Below are 15,009 nucleotides of genomic sequence, written 5' to 3' on the forward strand. Positions count from 1 at the left end.
CCTATGACAATACATAATGTTTTATATGTAATGATATATATATGCTACCATATATATGTATATATGTTTTTTGTTCCTCCGGAAAAGTGGAAAAAAAAAAAAAATCATTTTAGAATGTGAGGTCTTCAAAGGCAATAAGGAAAGTTATGCAGATATGCACATTTCATTTTAGAATGTGAGACCTTCAAAAACAACAATAAAAGTTATGCAGACAACTAGCTCTTGGGATAATCTATTTAGCGAGAGATTTGTTGAGAAGCTGTGAGCATTTATTGTGAAGCTTCACATAAAAATGGGTAAATACTTCAAGGAGATGAAAAAGCAATCTGTCCCATAAACTATCTTTAACCAAAAAAATTAAAATATTTTCTTTCCTTTTTCTATCTAAACATTAAAAATTAAAAATAGAACCTAGTCAGCTTGCTCGCCAGCCCCATCGTTTAAGTTGGTGGCTAACCATATATTATAATAACATAATAATAAAATAAAAAAGTCAAACACCAAGGATGCATGATGAGTTCGTAGGATTGCCAAAACCCATTCCATCTCAAAGCCTTATAGTTCCGCAGCGTGCATACAAGCTCATGTTGGGTTTCTCTCGTCCTCGATGTTTGCCGTAGCAGACCTCCGACTCTGAGTGTTAATGCGTGAGAATCCACAACCCTCGACGCGCCCTTGAGTGGTTTCTTGTCAGCACATAAACACAAGAAACGAAAAGAAACCTCGTATACAAAACCAGTGAAATAGGAAGAAATGGGGTCAGTCAAATTGCCATTGGAGCTCTTCGACGCCCATTGCCACCTGCAAGACGGAAGAATAGGTCGGGTGGCCTCTCAATTGATCCAAACCGCCGCCAATGTTGGGGTTCGCCGGTTTGTTGTCAATGGGACCAGCGAGGTATGCATCTCATTTCTTCTGCCATTTCAATTCATTTCAGTTCAAGATAAACATTTCGTGTGCCAATTCAGTTCATTCAGTTCAAGATAAACGGGTCACCTGCCAATTCAATTCATTCAGTTCAAGATAAACAGGGTATACAGTGAAATAGCATAGCAAGAAACAATACAGATGTCTTTTGGTTTGTTTTTTCAATTGGCCTCAGTATGGCACACCTTGTGAAGGATTGGGGGTACTCCGAGAGCCCGTCTAGGTGTAATGGCATAACAATGCAGCTTGTATTTAAGTGTAGCCGACAACAAACATTTTGCAATTGTTTGCTTGTTACATCATACTACTATTAAGCAGAAGCAGACATAAGATTTAACAGCGATGGAGTCATAACAGGATTACTAGACATTTCACAAGCAATCTTAGAACCCGTGTGATTTGTGAGTCCAAGGCAATTGAACTCGTTTCCTGAGGTCAGTTTGACCGAGTTCTCTGAGGCTTTGACTGAATCTGTTATGGGCAGTTTGACTAAGTTGCTGACCAAGGTTTGACTTATGGAATCTTGCAGTCTGTTTGACCTAATTTGACTTATGAATATCAGATTGTAAATTTGCTGAACTGAAGAATTTCTCCTAGAAAAGTTTGCTGGGTTTTCTCCCGAGTTTGGGTTTCCCAGGTGAAAATTTGTGTCTCTTTGTGTGCTTGGCTGTCTCTTCATGATCCTACTATTATTATTGTTTTACTTTTGAGATTTTTGATGTATAATTGCTTAACGATGCATGTGACACAAGAAGGATTAATTAAGTAATCATTGGAAAGTAATTATCAGATCATGGAAAATCAACATGGTATCATAGCCTAGGTTAAAGAGCAGCCATGAAAGAGATTTGAAGAAGCCAAGTTTGGGAAAGTGTCTTCATAATGTAAAATGACTTGTTGACATTAGCATTTGTATAGAAGCCAAGTGTAGTAGCTCATATGTTGGTAGAGGCTGAGTTTAGAAGAGTTTTGTTGAAAGAAACCTAAAAGTCTGTGAGTTTTGGCCTGATGTGAGGCTGAATAAGAGTAAAAAGACCTGAACGAGTTCACTATAAGATAGGCTGAAGCTATCAGAAGAAGGTTGAGGGTATGTTTATATGAGAAGGTGCTGACCGCAGTAATTTAGGGCTATTATGAGGTTTGGTCGTAGCCCTAGGAGAGGGTCGAGGGCCTCAGTGACCAGCCTAGGCAGGGCGAAAGGCCTCAGGAATAAAATAGATCAGGCCAAGGAAGGTTAAAGACTGCAATGTGACTGCAATAAGGCCGAGAAACCTCAGAAGGTGGCCAGAAGGGGTCTGAAGTGCCTCAGATAGTGGGAAGGCCAGCAAGATCATCTTGAGGCCAATCCTAAGTTATTTAAGGCCTGTTTGGAGGATGAATTCAAACTTGTCTAGACTTGGTTGAAGACTTGTTTTGGCTACAGTTTTGAAGGACTGATTAAAGGTTAGTTTCATGACATGAACATGGTGCCATGTGTCACTCGACAAAGTGCCACTTGGACATCCGAAAGTGTCAAATCTGCATGCCACATGTCACCTTCCTTGTTATGCCATCTATCACCTATCATGTCATGTGTCCTTGGCCATGTCACTGCGCTGACCTGTCCTGCCAATTGGTTGCCACATCATCTGTATCCTCCAATCATCTTTTGCCACCTGTCACTATGCCACTTCATCTTGTATGGAGAAAAAGTCAGAGGTTTGGTTGTTTTGCAACATTTTCCTTTGTTAATTTTTAATGGCCTAGAAGTTGAATTCACAACACTTGCAGCAACATATTCTTTCTTTGTCCTATGCCTCCTTTAACTGCACCAATGCACCCATCACCAAAACTTAGTAATTGCTTAACTTAAACTTGGCACAGTGTGACGTCCATCAATTAACAAGAGATTCCCTGTCTTGTGGAATTTGTTAATTGCGGCTCCCATCTTGCACCTCCATAGACTTCTCCGACCAAAACCTCCGTACGACATCAAATTGTAAGTCAGATAACGGGAAAATACCAGTCTCGCACCTTATGTCAGCCTATGGAACCATGCAACTCTGGAACCATGCCAAAATTTGAATGAGGATAACTTTTGATCTCTTAGGAGTTTTTCAAAGTGCCATACACCGTTGAAAATGTTTTTGAGAGGACTACACAATGAAATACTTAGTTTTCTCATTTTTAGCTAGGGCATTAAGGCAAAAATGCCTTCAAAGATTCAAAGCAATAATCTCCATTCTTGACTCACCAAGCTCCCTTTGAATTTAACACAACCAACTGCAATTGCCACCTTTGACATCAATGACAATGCTTCGCTCAATAGGGACAAATCACTTGCCCATCCCACACACTTTTATATCATTTATTGCCCAAAAATGGCATGATGTCATGCTCTTGGAGGATATTGACCCACATGTGTGGGATTTTATGGCATTATTTTGTTGCTTTGAGGTATGGGATTGGGTTGTAACCCCTTGTCTTGTCAAACACTCAAAATTAAACTTGTTTGAGGGCTTGTAGGCTAATATTATTTTGTAAAAGTGAGGGATAGACCTCATATAAATAGAGGATCCCTCACTTGCTATCATTCATCATCACACTTGAGATTTCGGCCCTCTCTTCTAGTGCATGGATTACCCTTGTCTTTTTTGCTACTTGTGGAGATGTGATTTTTATAGAAAATTTGTATTGGAGATGTCTTTTTGGGATTGAAAGGAGGTCTTTTCTTGGAAGAAATTGTAAGTTGTCGCTGATTTTTATTTCATTTTGCATGTAAATGAAATAATGCTAGGGTTTCTTTATGATCCATGACTAAAAGCATATTATTTGTTGGAAATCTTGGTTAAATTGTGCATGTTAAAAATATTTTCTTCCACAAAATCAATAGAAGAATTCCTAGTGTGCATCTTCTTTTTAATTTCTCCTTGTTAGTTTTTGGTAGCATCGAAAGTGCTCTAGCCTTGAAAATTGGTGGAGAGGCTAAGGCACATGAGGTCTAAAGAATCCAAAAACCGTTTGGTGAAATTCCACCCAGATTGTATTTTATTAAAATAATTAATATTTTTAATGGGATCCCTAAGTCTAAACTTAGGGAAATTAAAATATTAATGGGTATTAATCAAAATATGGGTGAGAATGATCTAGAAGGCGGATCAAATCATGTTTTAATCTTAGTCGTTGATCTCGGCCGTTGAAGACTCAACAGGAAAAATATAAAATGGAGGCTTGGGGTTCATTTGGAAACACACACGGAGAGAACGAATTGATCTAGAGTTTGATTTCTGGGGCTATGAAGCTGAGAAAGTCGAACGAAGTGATCATTCAGCAACAGAGGGGCAGTGAGAATCTGGGAGAAGGACTTTTCGGAGAATACTGACAGAGAGAGATTGCAGAGAGGCAGCGCAATAGCCGAGAGAGCTGACACTGGGCTAGTCTTGGCCCACGCAGCCTTGAGGCAGGGCCAGAAGGGCCAACGTAGAGTAGAAAAACACAGAAGCCGGAACTGCCAGGAACAGCCGGAACAACCGAGATAGCTGACGCAGTAGGCAGAAGAGGTGACGGAGGGTTGATGCAGAGCCTGAAAGGTTGACGTAGGGCCTACGCAGGGCCAACGCAGAAATAACCGGGGTTAGCCAGTCTTGTGTTGGATTAGCCGGAATTCTGTCGGGTGAAGTGAGGTAAAACTCACTCGGATTTTCTGCCAGTATTTTCTCTGTAAAGGATTGCTAGCTAAGCATCTTGGATTTGGATTCAGATATTTCTCCTGCATAATAATAAAACCCTCAGAATTGCTGCATCGGTTTTCCCGCGTTGGGTTTTTTCGGGGACTATTGTGTCAAAAAATAAGTGTGTCTTATGTATCTTGTTCTTTGCTCTGTTTTTTGTTTCATGAGATCAAATATTTAATTAGTGTAGGCTGCAGAAGTAATTTGCTTCAATATTCAGAAGAATAACTTGATGAATGTAATTTAAAAAATCAAGTAGGTGAAGTAGATTCAGATTTGCTGTAGTAGGGGTTCCTTCAGAGTGTAGGAATTTTCACATGGTATCGAAGCGTTGATTTTGAAACAGGAAGAGCAAATCAGGTGTTGAGCAGTGAGGCCGAAAGCTGCACTTGGCAGTGATTCGAATCCCCTTGAAGGGATTGTGCAATCCTTGCTGGGTAGCTGATCCAAGGAAATCTCTCTCTGATTGAGACGACAAAGAGGTACAATTTCCAATTCTTGAGTTTGCAGAGGCAAAGGGAGTGACGCAAAGCCTCAGCGCAGTGCTTGAAGGGCGCAGTTTCTGCTGGGGTTGAAATCCGCTAAAAAAGAATGAAGACACGTAGAAGGGGATTTTTATCCTCAGAGAAGTTCCGCTAGAAAGTTCGAATTTCTCACTTGTTGAGTAGCTGAGCAGTGCTAAGCAGTGACTAGAGGAGTCAGTTCGACAGTTGGGTGAGATGGCATCGCATGGGCTCAAAGATCAGGACAGGTTGGAAGGAGCTTTGAACTATGTCATATGGAAAACCAGAATCTTAGCTGTTATGGAGGAATATGATCTCGAGGCCTACATCAAAAGTGTTGTAGCTGTTCCTGCTGACAACGATCAAAAGAAGAAGTACAAGTCCGAGCAGGGGAAGGCAAAGAGGCTCATTCTCGATGGAGTTCGAGATCATGTGGTCTCCCACTTACAGGGCAAGGATACAGCCCGAGAGATGTGGGAAGCCTTGTCTTCTCTGTATGAAGTCTCTTTCGAACAACGAAAGATATATTTGGAGCATAAGTTGCAGCGAAATTTGATGCAGAAAGGAGAAGGGGTTAACCTCTATCTTCAACGTCTTCAAGACACTAGAGACCAGCTTGTTGCAGTGGGGTCCACTCCTCAGCCAACCGCGATGGTGAGGATAGCCCTGAATGGAGTCTCGGATGAATGGCAAGTTTTCGTCCAAAGCGTATTGGGCAGAGAAAGACTACCTTCATGGGAGGAGATGTGGGCAACTCTTCAACAGGGGGAGTTAAGGAGGGACCTAGTGAAGGTCAACCTCAGTGGCAGCAGTGGGAGTGGCACAAAGACGAAGGAGGAGGAGGAGAATGTAGTTCTGGCATCGAAGGGACAACAGAAGCAAAAGCGGAAGGACATTTCGAAGGTGAAATGTTTCAGTTGTGGCGAGATGGGCCATTATGCATCCCAGTGTCCTTTGAAGAAAAGGGACAATGATGAGAAACATGATCCTAAGGCTGCTTCAACAAAGATTGATGAGGATGAGTTTGCCATGAGTGCCCACGCATCTCTAGGTAGGAGATGGGGCGATATTGAGCTATATTCGGGAGGACTACATCTGGGCAGGATCCTTGAGGACTCCACCTCTTGGATCAATTCCTTGCTACGGGAGCCCAAGATTCAGCAGTAGCGAGATGGACTTAGTGTGAGATGATGCAGTGGCTTGGGACCAGAGACTGATCAGCATAGAGCAAGGTTGGCAGCAGTGTAGGAGTCAGCAGCAACGCAAAAGATTCAGAGGGTCAGAATCAACAACAATCAGATTCCAACATTCATTGTATTATGTTGAACACAGTTAAGTTCAACTAATTTTGGATGTTTTTCAGTTGCTTCTCTTAGCAACTGAGTTGCAATACGGATGCAGTGTTAGCAGTGGCAGTGCTGGCAGCATAGCAAATGTAACGTTTGAGAGGGAGTTGTAGTACAAATGCAACAATGGCAGTGGTAGTGTCATGGGCAACAGTACAATAGTAGCAACAACACATTGTTGGTGGCAGCAATAGTGCAGAAAGGAGGTGCTTCAGAAACAGAGCAACGTGCAGGTGGACATTGTTGCTAGAACACTTTCCTCGCTAAGAGGGAGTGTTAGTTTTTGGTAGCATTGGAAGTGCTCTAGGCTTGAAAATTGGTGGGAGAGGCTAAGGCACATGAGTTCTAAAGAACCCAGAAACCATTTGGTGAAATTCCACTCAGATTGTATTTTATTAAAATAATTACTATTTTTAATGGGGTCATTAAGTCTAAACTTAGGGAAATTAAAATATTAATGGGTATTAATCAAATATGGGTGAGAATGATCTAGAAGGCGGATCAAGTTATGTTTTAATATTAGCAGTTGATCTCGGCCGTTAAAGACTCAATAGGAAAAGTATAAAATGGAGGCTTGGGGTTCATTTGGAAACACACACGGAGAGAAGAATTGATCTAGAGTTCGATTTCTGGGGCTAGGAAGCTGAGAAATTCGAATTAAGTGATTATTCAGTAGTAGAGGGGCAATGAGAATCCGAGAGAAGGACTTTCCGGAGAATACTGACAAAGAGGCGGAGAGAGCTTGCAGAGAGGCAGCGCAGTAGCCGGGAGAGCTGACGCTGGGCCAGTCTGGGCCCACACAGCCTTGACGCAGAGCCAGAAGGGCTAGCGCAGAAAAGTTGCCTGTCACGCAGAAGCTGGAACTGCCGAGAACAGTCGAAACAGCCGGGATAGCTGACACAGTGGGCAGAAGAGGTGATGGAGGGCCAACGTAGAAATAGCCAGGGTTAGCTAGTCTTGTGCTGGATCAACCGGAGTTCTGCTCGGTGAAGTGAGGTAAAACTCACTCAGATTTTCCGTTAGTATTTTCTCTATAAAGGATTGCTAGCTGAGCATCCTAGATTTGTATTCAGATATTTCTCCTGCATAATAATAAAACCCTCAGAATTGCTGCACCGATTTTCCCGCATTGGGTTTTTTTGGGGACTATTGTGTCCAAAAATAAGTGTGTCCTATGTATCTTGTTCTTTGCTCTGTTTTCTGTTTCATGAGATCAAATATTTAATTAGTGTAGGTTGCAAAAGTAATTTGCTTTTGTATTCAGAGGAATAACTTGATGAATGTAATTTAAAAAATCAAGTAGGTGAAGTAGATTCATATTTGCTGTAGTAGGGGTTCCTTCAGAGTGTAGGAATCTTCACACTCCCCTCACAAAAAGATAGTGTTTACAAAGTGGAAAGTTTCTTTATGATTCATGACTAAAATCATATTATTTGTTGGAAATCTTGGTTAAATTTTGCATAAATATTTTCTTCCATGAAATCGATAGAAGAACTCCTAGTGCGCATCTTCTTTTTAATTTCTTCCCTCACAAAAAATATAGTTAGTGTTTACAAAATGGAAACATATTCCCCCCCGCACCCTCCTTACTCCAAGCAATTGTCCCTTTCTTCAAAAATTTGCCTAAGAATCCATCACTCAAGTAGGATTAGGCACTAGTAAAATTTGTGTTAGTTAAAAATCTTAAAAAAAAAACATTTTCTCTGTTTTCATATCTCCTAGGTTTTTTATGGCAAGCTGCTAGGGTTTTTTCTAACGCTGAATTGTCTATTGTGTTGTGGTGGATGCACGCTTGTGGATGGGAACCTAGGGCTTACCAATGCAAAATCTAGCTTTCGTTGTGGTGAACCTTCCCTTAAGAGGGCTGACGTCATCCTTGATCAATTTGTGCCTTGGAATTGTAAAACCTAGCCAAGCTCCAACTTGAAGCCTATTTGAGGGTTTACATCATTGTTTTGTTGATCCCCACTCTCTTTGTAAACTCTTTCCTTGAATTCTATGTGTCTAGGCATTCCATTATCGTTGCATATTGAGAAACTCTAGAATTCTTTATCTAGTCTAGGTATATGATACATTTCTTCGTCATCAAGAAGAGTTGAGCCTTGTCCAACATAGGTTATTTTTGCCTTTTCTAATTCCCTCTCCTGGAGCCTTGTAACCAATGTTATCAAAATTGGATCAGAACCAGTGGAACTAGCTAGTCCGATAGTTTTTGGCCCAAAACCTGTCCTGCAATATCCCCAATTTTGTGAGCATGGGAATTTTGCCCAATTTTGGTAATATTAATTCAAAGGGGCTTCTAATATTTTGGAGAAAGGTGGCAAGTATTATTTTATTGCAGATTGGCGCCAAATTATTATTTTATTAAAATGGTGGAAAAAGTAACTAAGTGGAGAATGGCCCCCACGAATAAAATAATATTAAAAGGAGTTTAGAAGGATGGAGAGAAAATATAAAAGGAGGAGGCACTCATTTTGTGGATCATCTTTTGTCTATTACACTTAACACTTCATCTTTCCTTGGAGTTGTTTAGCGTAAGGGTAGAGTGTTGTTTAGCACAGGAATTCCAGGCGGGATTCCACCCCATTTTCGGAGGGCTTCGAGTGCCTCCCTAGTTGGGAATTCAGAGAGTCCATTGCTGGGCTTTCATAGAGCTTCATTGACAACAATATTCCCAGCTCTGCGTATTTCCTAGGCGTAGAGGCAATTCGAGTTATTCATTGTGGTCCAACATACAGCGAGTTGGAGTTTGGGTTATTTGCAGGAGGATTTTCCTAGTTGGAGCCGAGAATTTTGTGGTGATTTTGCAAGGATAGAGAGCAACAAATCTATGGGACGAAATTCTCTTCATTTGGAAGTGCATAGGGGTTTTTGGCTTAGCCTGCGCAAGGGAAGAAGGGAGAAGAATTGTGGAGAGATAAGGGCTGGAGATTGGAGGTAAACCTCAAGGGAGAATTTAGCCAGTGGTAGATTTGGGCATAATTTCGTAATATCAAACTGTGGGGCGTTTTCTGGCCAAATTGGGTGATTTGCACTTGTTGGGGGTCACTGGGGGTCGGTGGATTCAACCCAAACCCTTTCTGGGTTTTTGTGGGTTTGGTGAAAGGAGCATGGTATTAATTTTGAAAAATTTTCCGGGCAATATTTCTAGCCGAAATCAATGTTCTAGTCAGGTGACAGTAGCAGAAATCACTAGAGGAGGGCGCAATTCACTTCGGGAACATTGCCACCACTTGGGTCCTTGCGAATTTTCCGGGTTATTCTGGGTTCCTTATGAGGAGGCTCCGATTAATTTCCTGGAATTTTCTGAGCAGTTTAGAAGCCCAAAACACTAACTCCTTTCTAGCCAACAATAACAGAATTTATTAGGCCAGCGCAGAGATTTGGGGAGAGCAGTTTTTGACACTAGGGTAACTCCATTTTCACCTAGGACTTGACTAGCTTGTTGTAGCAAGCCCAGGATCCTCTTCTTCATTGATATGTACCTTGTTTTCTCAGTTAATAAAATGGCTCAGCTCTTGGTACAATTTCTGGTGCAATTGTCATTATGCAGGTGTGTTAGTTTTATGGTTACATGTTTATGCTTTATTTGCTGTTATCACTTAATATTTCCTGTTAGGAATATTACAGTGGTATCAAAGCCATGATCTTGTTCAGCTGTGGGCCTTAAGCCAAGTGATGACAAGACCAAAATAAAAACCTAAGAAATCATGGGATCCAAAGAAGTGCTAAAATCAAACAACATGGCAATAACATTGAATGAGGTGATTAGGATGAAACAAATGATGATTGATGTGGGGGAGAAGCTGATTCATACCACAATTGGGAATCAAGACCATTCTCAATTATACAACAAATCCATTGTGCCCAAAGTTATGGATAATGCATCAAGATGGCAAGACATGATTTCAACTGATGTGGAGTTATTGGCAGCAAATTGGAGGGCATACTAATCATTGGGACATGACATTTAGATGTCCCTCTCCTTTTGGGAGTTCGGTGAACTAAGAGACATGCACAAATCAGTGGAAATTTAGTGGAATTATGCGGGATGATGAGGAGGATCAAGGCAGAAGATGAAAAAGTAGTTGAAGGGGCCATGGTTGGCAAGGAGACAGTTGAGCATACACCTGTTGATGAGATGCCGACAGTTGATGAGGTACCCAGTGTTGTGACCGAGTTTTTAGGTGATAGCAGCGCACCACAGGTTGATGAGGTGCTAGGAGACATCTCCACCATTGATGAGGAGCCGATAGGTACAAAGGCATCTAGATCTATGACAGAGTTGTCGGACGACAGTCACCTACAACTGACCGATGAGGATGTTTTATATGATGGGTTGTCGGTGGAGGAGCAGTTGGAGGCTCAAGTTGAGGCCGTGATGGAGGAGGATGCCAGCCGTCCTTGGGGCTAGACATTGACGAGGGGCAATGCGAAGAGAACACATTGGGATTTCAACACAGTTCGCTTTAGAGGCACGTTGACGGGGTCCACAATGTTATTATCTCACCCTTATGCATTGGATTGAGAGAGGCAGAGTTGTTGAGACAGATCATAGGGGATGACCGGGTCAGCAGGGGCCAACAACTTGAGTTGAGTATGGCACAGTGTTAGCATGGAGGGCTTGTCCCGTACACAGGAGATTGTACATTCAATCCCTCCTTTGGGATTGGATGGCAAGAGGTACTGAGTTGGTACTCGATGGAGCAGGCTAGGCAGTTGGGTATGTTGACCACTGGAGTGGCACCTGAAGATTATCTGAAGACTCCATGCCCAAGGATGTATCAAAGGATGCTTGTACCATCAAAGATCATCATACTACTAGAGTTTTTCAACTCTTCTTCTTCTTCTTATCATTTTCTGTTATACCCAGATTCCACAAGCCCTACGGGGATGATGTAAAGTGATGCTAGTATGATGAGTTTGAGTCATGTAACAGACTTAGGTAGCTTGGAACCTTGTCATCAAGTGAGTATTACTTTGGGAGGTTTTTTTCACTTGGTTAATTATCATCTACCTACCAGGACTTAATAATTAATTGAGTTTTTTCCTCCAAATATACCCTAAGCCGGAGTACAGCTTGATGGTGAGTCCTAGTGTTTAGAGTCATTTTATATTACCATACTAAATCACTCATAAAGTTTCGTGGAATTTAGTTAGATCTAGGGGGTCATTTTTTATTTTTTTAAAATTTCCCTCGGGGCGGAAATTGGAATAAAATTGTATATGAAATGTAATAAGTGATGTCTAGGGAAGTTGTATGGGGTATGAGTAATAAAATTTGCACCTCTCACCCTCAACTTTCTACCAATACACACTTTGAGGGGTTAAAAATGTGTTTTGGACCTTCTAAGTTTAGTGGAAAAAATGGCAATAAATTAAGCCAATAGTAAAATAAATGGAGAAAAATAAATATCCACAGATGCTAAATGATGTGGAAATGAGGTGGAAAATCATGGAGGAGTGAAAGTGAAGTCCCAAGGTGATGTGGACTCCTCAAATCAAGGAAAAAAATGTGCTCCAAGAAAATCAATATTTTTGGAGGGAACCACATAGGAAAAACACATTTAATGAAGGAAATTCGATTTGCCTTGGGGAGTCAACTTTTTGGTGGGCTTTGGCTTGGATTTTGATTGGAAATGAGTGGAGAGTGGTCTCCTACCACTCCACTCCCATTTACACTTGTTCCTCCTCAACAACGAGTTAACTCTTCTCATGAACTACGTGGGCCTCTATGGGGAATTCGAATTGCATGGTTGAGCTTTGGGATTGTCATCATCACACTTGGCATTTGGTTCTTCATTGGGATCTCCACCCATTCTCCTATATAATTGAGCTTTGGGCTCTCATATTGTATCCTTGCAATGAGCTATTGTGCTTGGGGTAGCTCTGCTTCTATGTACTTGTGTTCTTCATATGAATAAAAAGACTTTGGGGTTCATTCATGATTGTTATTCCATTGGAGCATTGCTTGGATCATTGATGGTATATCTCTACTTGTGCCTTTGATTTATATTTCATTTTGCTCATATGCTTTGTTGAATTGTAGATGTATAACTATCTTACATTTGCAATTGGTTATTTGATATGCTCTAGGCTAGACAACTCTATCTATTTTCATACAAATTCTAGAGTTCTCTTGCCATTGTTTATTGATTTAATCCATATGAGCTAATGTTTGTTGGAAATTTTGTAGAGGACCATTGTTGAACTAAATAGCAAGCGTGAGGGGACGTCTTCAAGAGACCAACCCACTCTTGGCATTGTTTTCAAGGAGTTGTCATTGTTATTTGGATTTCATAGATCTAATTTTTTTTGAAAGTACTTGTTCTTGCAAGGTTCTCTTTCACATAGTTTATGCATAAGACAAAATATTAAAGAAATCATTTACATCTTTGAATTTGTGTTTTCATTTCATTATCTAGCTATTCAAGAGCTTCTCATAAGCTAGACAAGTTATGGGGTTTTTTCCCATCACTTGATTTAGTTTTGTATATTATTTGTAGCATTATCACATATTTACATGCTCTCTTTTTCACACTAACTTTGGTTTTAGTTTTGCAGCCCTAACATTTTTGTTGTAGGTTCTCTCAAGCTCCAAGTTCCATTTTCAAGGAAGGCTGTGGGCATTAGGAGGGCTTGCGAAAGAGGCTAGGCCGTGTATCACTTTGGGAGCTTGTGTTTTCTAATTGTAGCACCTTCTTCATCTCTCTTGAGGCTCCATACTTGAAGGAATTTCCTTGTGGTTTCAAAACCTCATATTGTACTTCCATCAGTTCCTTGGGTAGCTCTCAAAGAGCCATTAACTTCATTGTAACATCATAATAATAAAATTTCTGTTTTTGTTGTGGGAGCGTGGGCCTATCCATTGGCATCCCTATCTCTCCATTTTAGGGAGAAAATCTTGGGTGGATTGACTTGTTGGTTTTAACTTTTCCATTTTGCTCTCACATCACATATGCATGCTTTAATTGGAAAGTAACATAAATCGCATTTCTCTATTTTCAAGTTTGCTAAAGTTCTTTAAAATTGCACCATTTACAATTACAATTGTTGCTACAAGTCTCAAATTTACATTTTACTTTGCAAAGCATTTTCGTTATTTTAGCAAACTTTGACATACTTGGCTTGGTTATTGTCTAAATCAATGTTGCACGACTCGTACTCATATAAAACTTGTCACGCTATTGACTCGTCGACTCGTATAAGACTCGGGAACTAAATTTTAAGCACAAAAAAGAAACTAATGACAATTCCAATCCTTATATGTTATAAAAACCACAATATATGCAATAATTCATCACATCATCTCATATCTATAAAAGTACAACATAAAATATTCGATTTTTGTAAGCAAAACATTTAGATACTAAATAAGAAAAGGACTCATGATTCCATAATTAAAATAAAAAATGTCAGCAAGTTCAAAATTCAAATACATATGTCATAAATGATAAATGATTGTCTCATAACAATCTTGAGTCTCATCACTCATGGATGACTACGCCTACAATAAGCCCTTGTGGAGCTAGTGCTAACATCAGAAGGCTGAAGCCATTGTGAGGCAGGTGTATTTGGAGTCTCCATTTGAGATGGCAAACTAGAGAGATTCTCAGGCTCTTCATCAAGCCAACTCAAATCAGGGGACTCCTCCTCCACAACCCAATCAAACTCTAAATCAATATTATCCACTAAAATTGGATATGTATCCTTTGGTTGCACTTGTTTTGTGAGCATTCGAAGGTTGTAGTAGATGAAAACCAACTTCTCCAACCTCTCATGCTCCAACCTGTTTCTCTTTTTGCTGTGGATGTGCTCAAACACTGACCAATTGCACTCACAAGAAGAAGCACTGCAGGGTTGACTCAGAACTCTGATGGCGAATTCTTGTAATTGTGGCGCCTCAGTGCCACAATCTATCCACCAATGAGCTGTAAAAAATAACAACAAAGATCATCAGTTTGCAATGCCAAACATATGAAAGAGAACTAACAAAATTACAAGCTAAGTTCTAACAATTTGTACTTACAAGGCATTTTCTTGTCTTGAGATGTTGGCTTGAGCTGAATCCAAACATGCTAGATGCTTCCTTGTACATATCTCGTTGTATGTTGATTTTGTCTTGAATATCTTGATTTGGGAACATCTTCTCAATGCATATCATGACACCTCTCATCACCTCGGGATCTCTTTGAATGCTAGACCCCTCATTATAGAATAAGCTCGGATTGAGATAAACTCCTGCTGCATGCAATGGTGAATGTAGTTGCCTGTTCCACCTGGAATCAATAATTTGCCATATAGGGAGATTTTTAGATTCATTTCCCTTATAGAAAGTCTTGATGGCCTCTTTGGCCCTGTCCATGCCCTCATAAATATATCTCATTGCAGGTTTCTCTCCATCCATCAATCTCAAGACTTTCACAAGGGGCTCTGTGAAGCTGACAATCGCAGTGACTTTGTCCTAGAAACTATTACCAAAGACAGATGCTTTCATAGACAATGCTTATGGTTTTGTGCTAT

The 15,009-nt window shown here is 40.5% G+C and overlaps 1 protein-coding gene across 1 annotated transcript in view; it reads left to right on the plus strand.

Moving 5' to 3' along the window:
* Positions 1-512: 512 nt before the first annotated feature.
* The window catches only part of LOC149191427 (TatD related DNase), a 213,834-nt gene continuing 199,337 nt past the window's right edge, over positions 513-15,009 (plus strand). The window contains exon 1 of the mRNA XM_089404270.1: positions 513-897. Within this exon, the coding sequence (XP_089260396.1) occupies positions 754-897 (144 nt within the window). The 5' untranslated portion in view covers positions 513-753. The remainder of the gene's footprint in view (positions 898-15,009) is intronic.

Source organism: Pinus tabuliformis, chromosome 2_2, assembly GCF_031772625.1.
Source record: "Pinus tabuliformis cultivar Carrire ecotype Pingquan chromosome 2_2, CPIR1, whole genome shotgun sequence".
In the NCBI taxonomy this organism is placed as follows: domain Eukaryota; kingdom Viridiplantae; phylum Streptophyta; class Pinopsida; order Pinales; family Pinaceae; genus Pinus; species Pinus tabuliformis.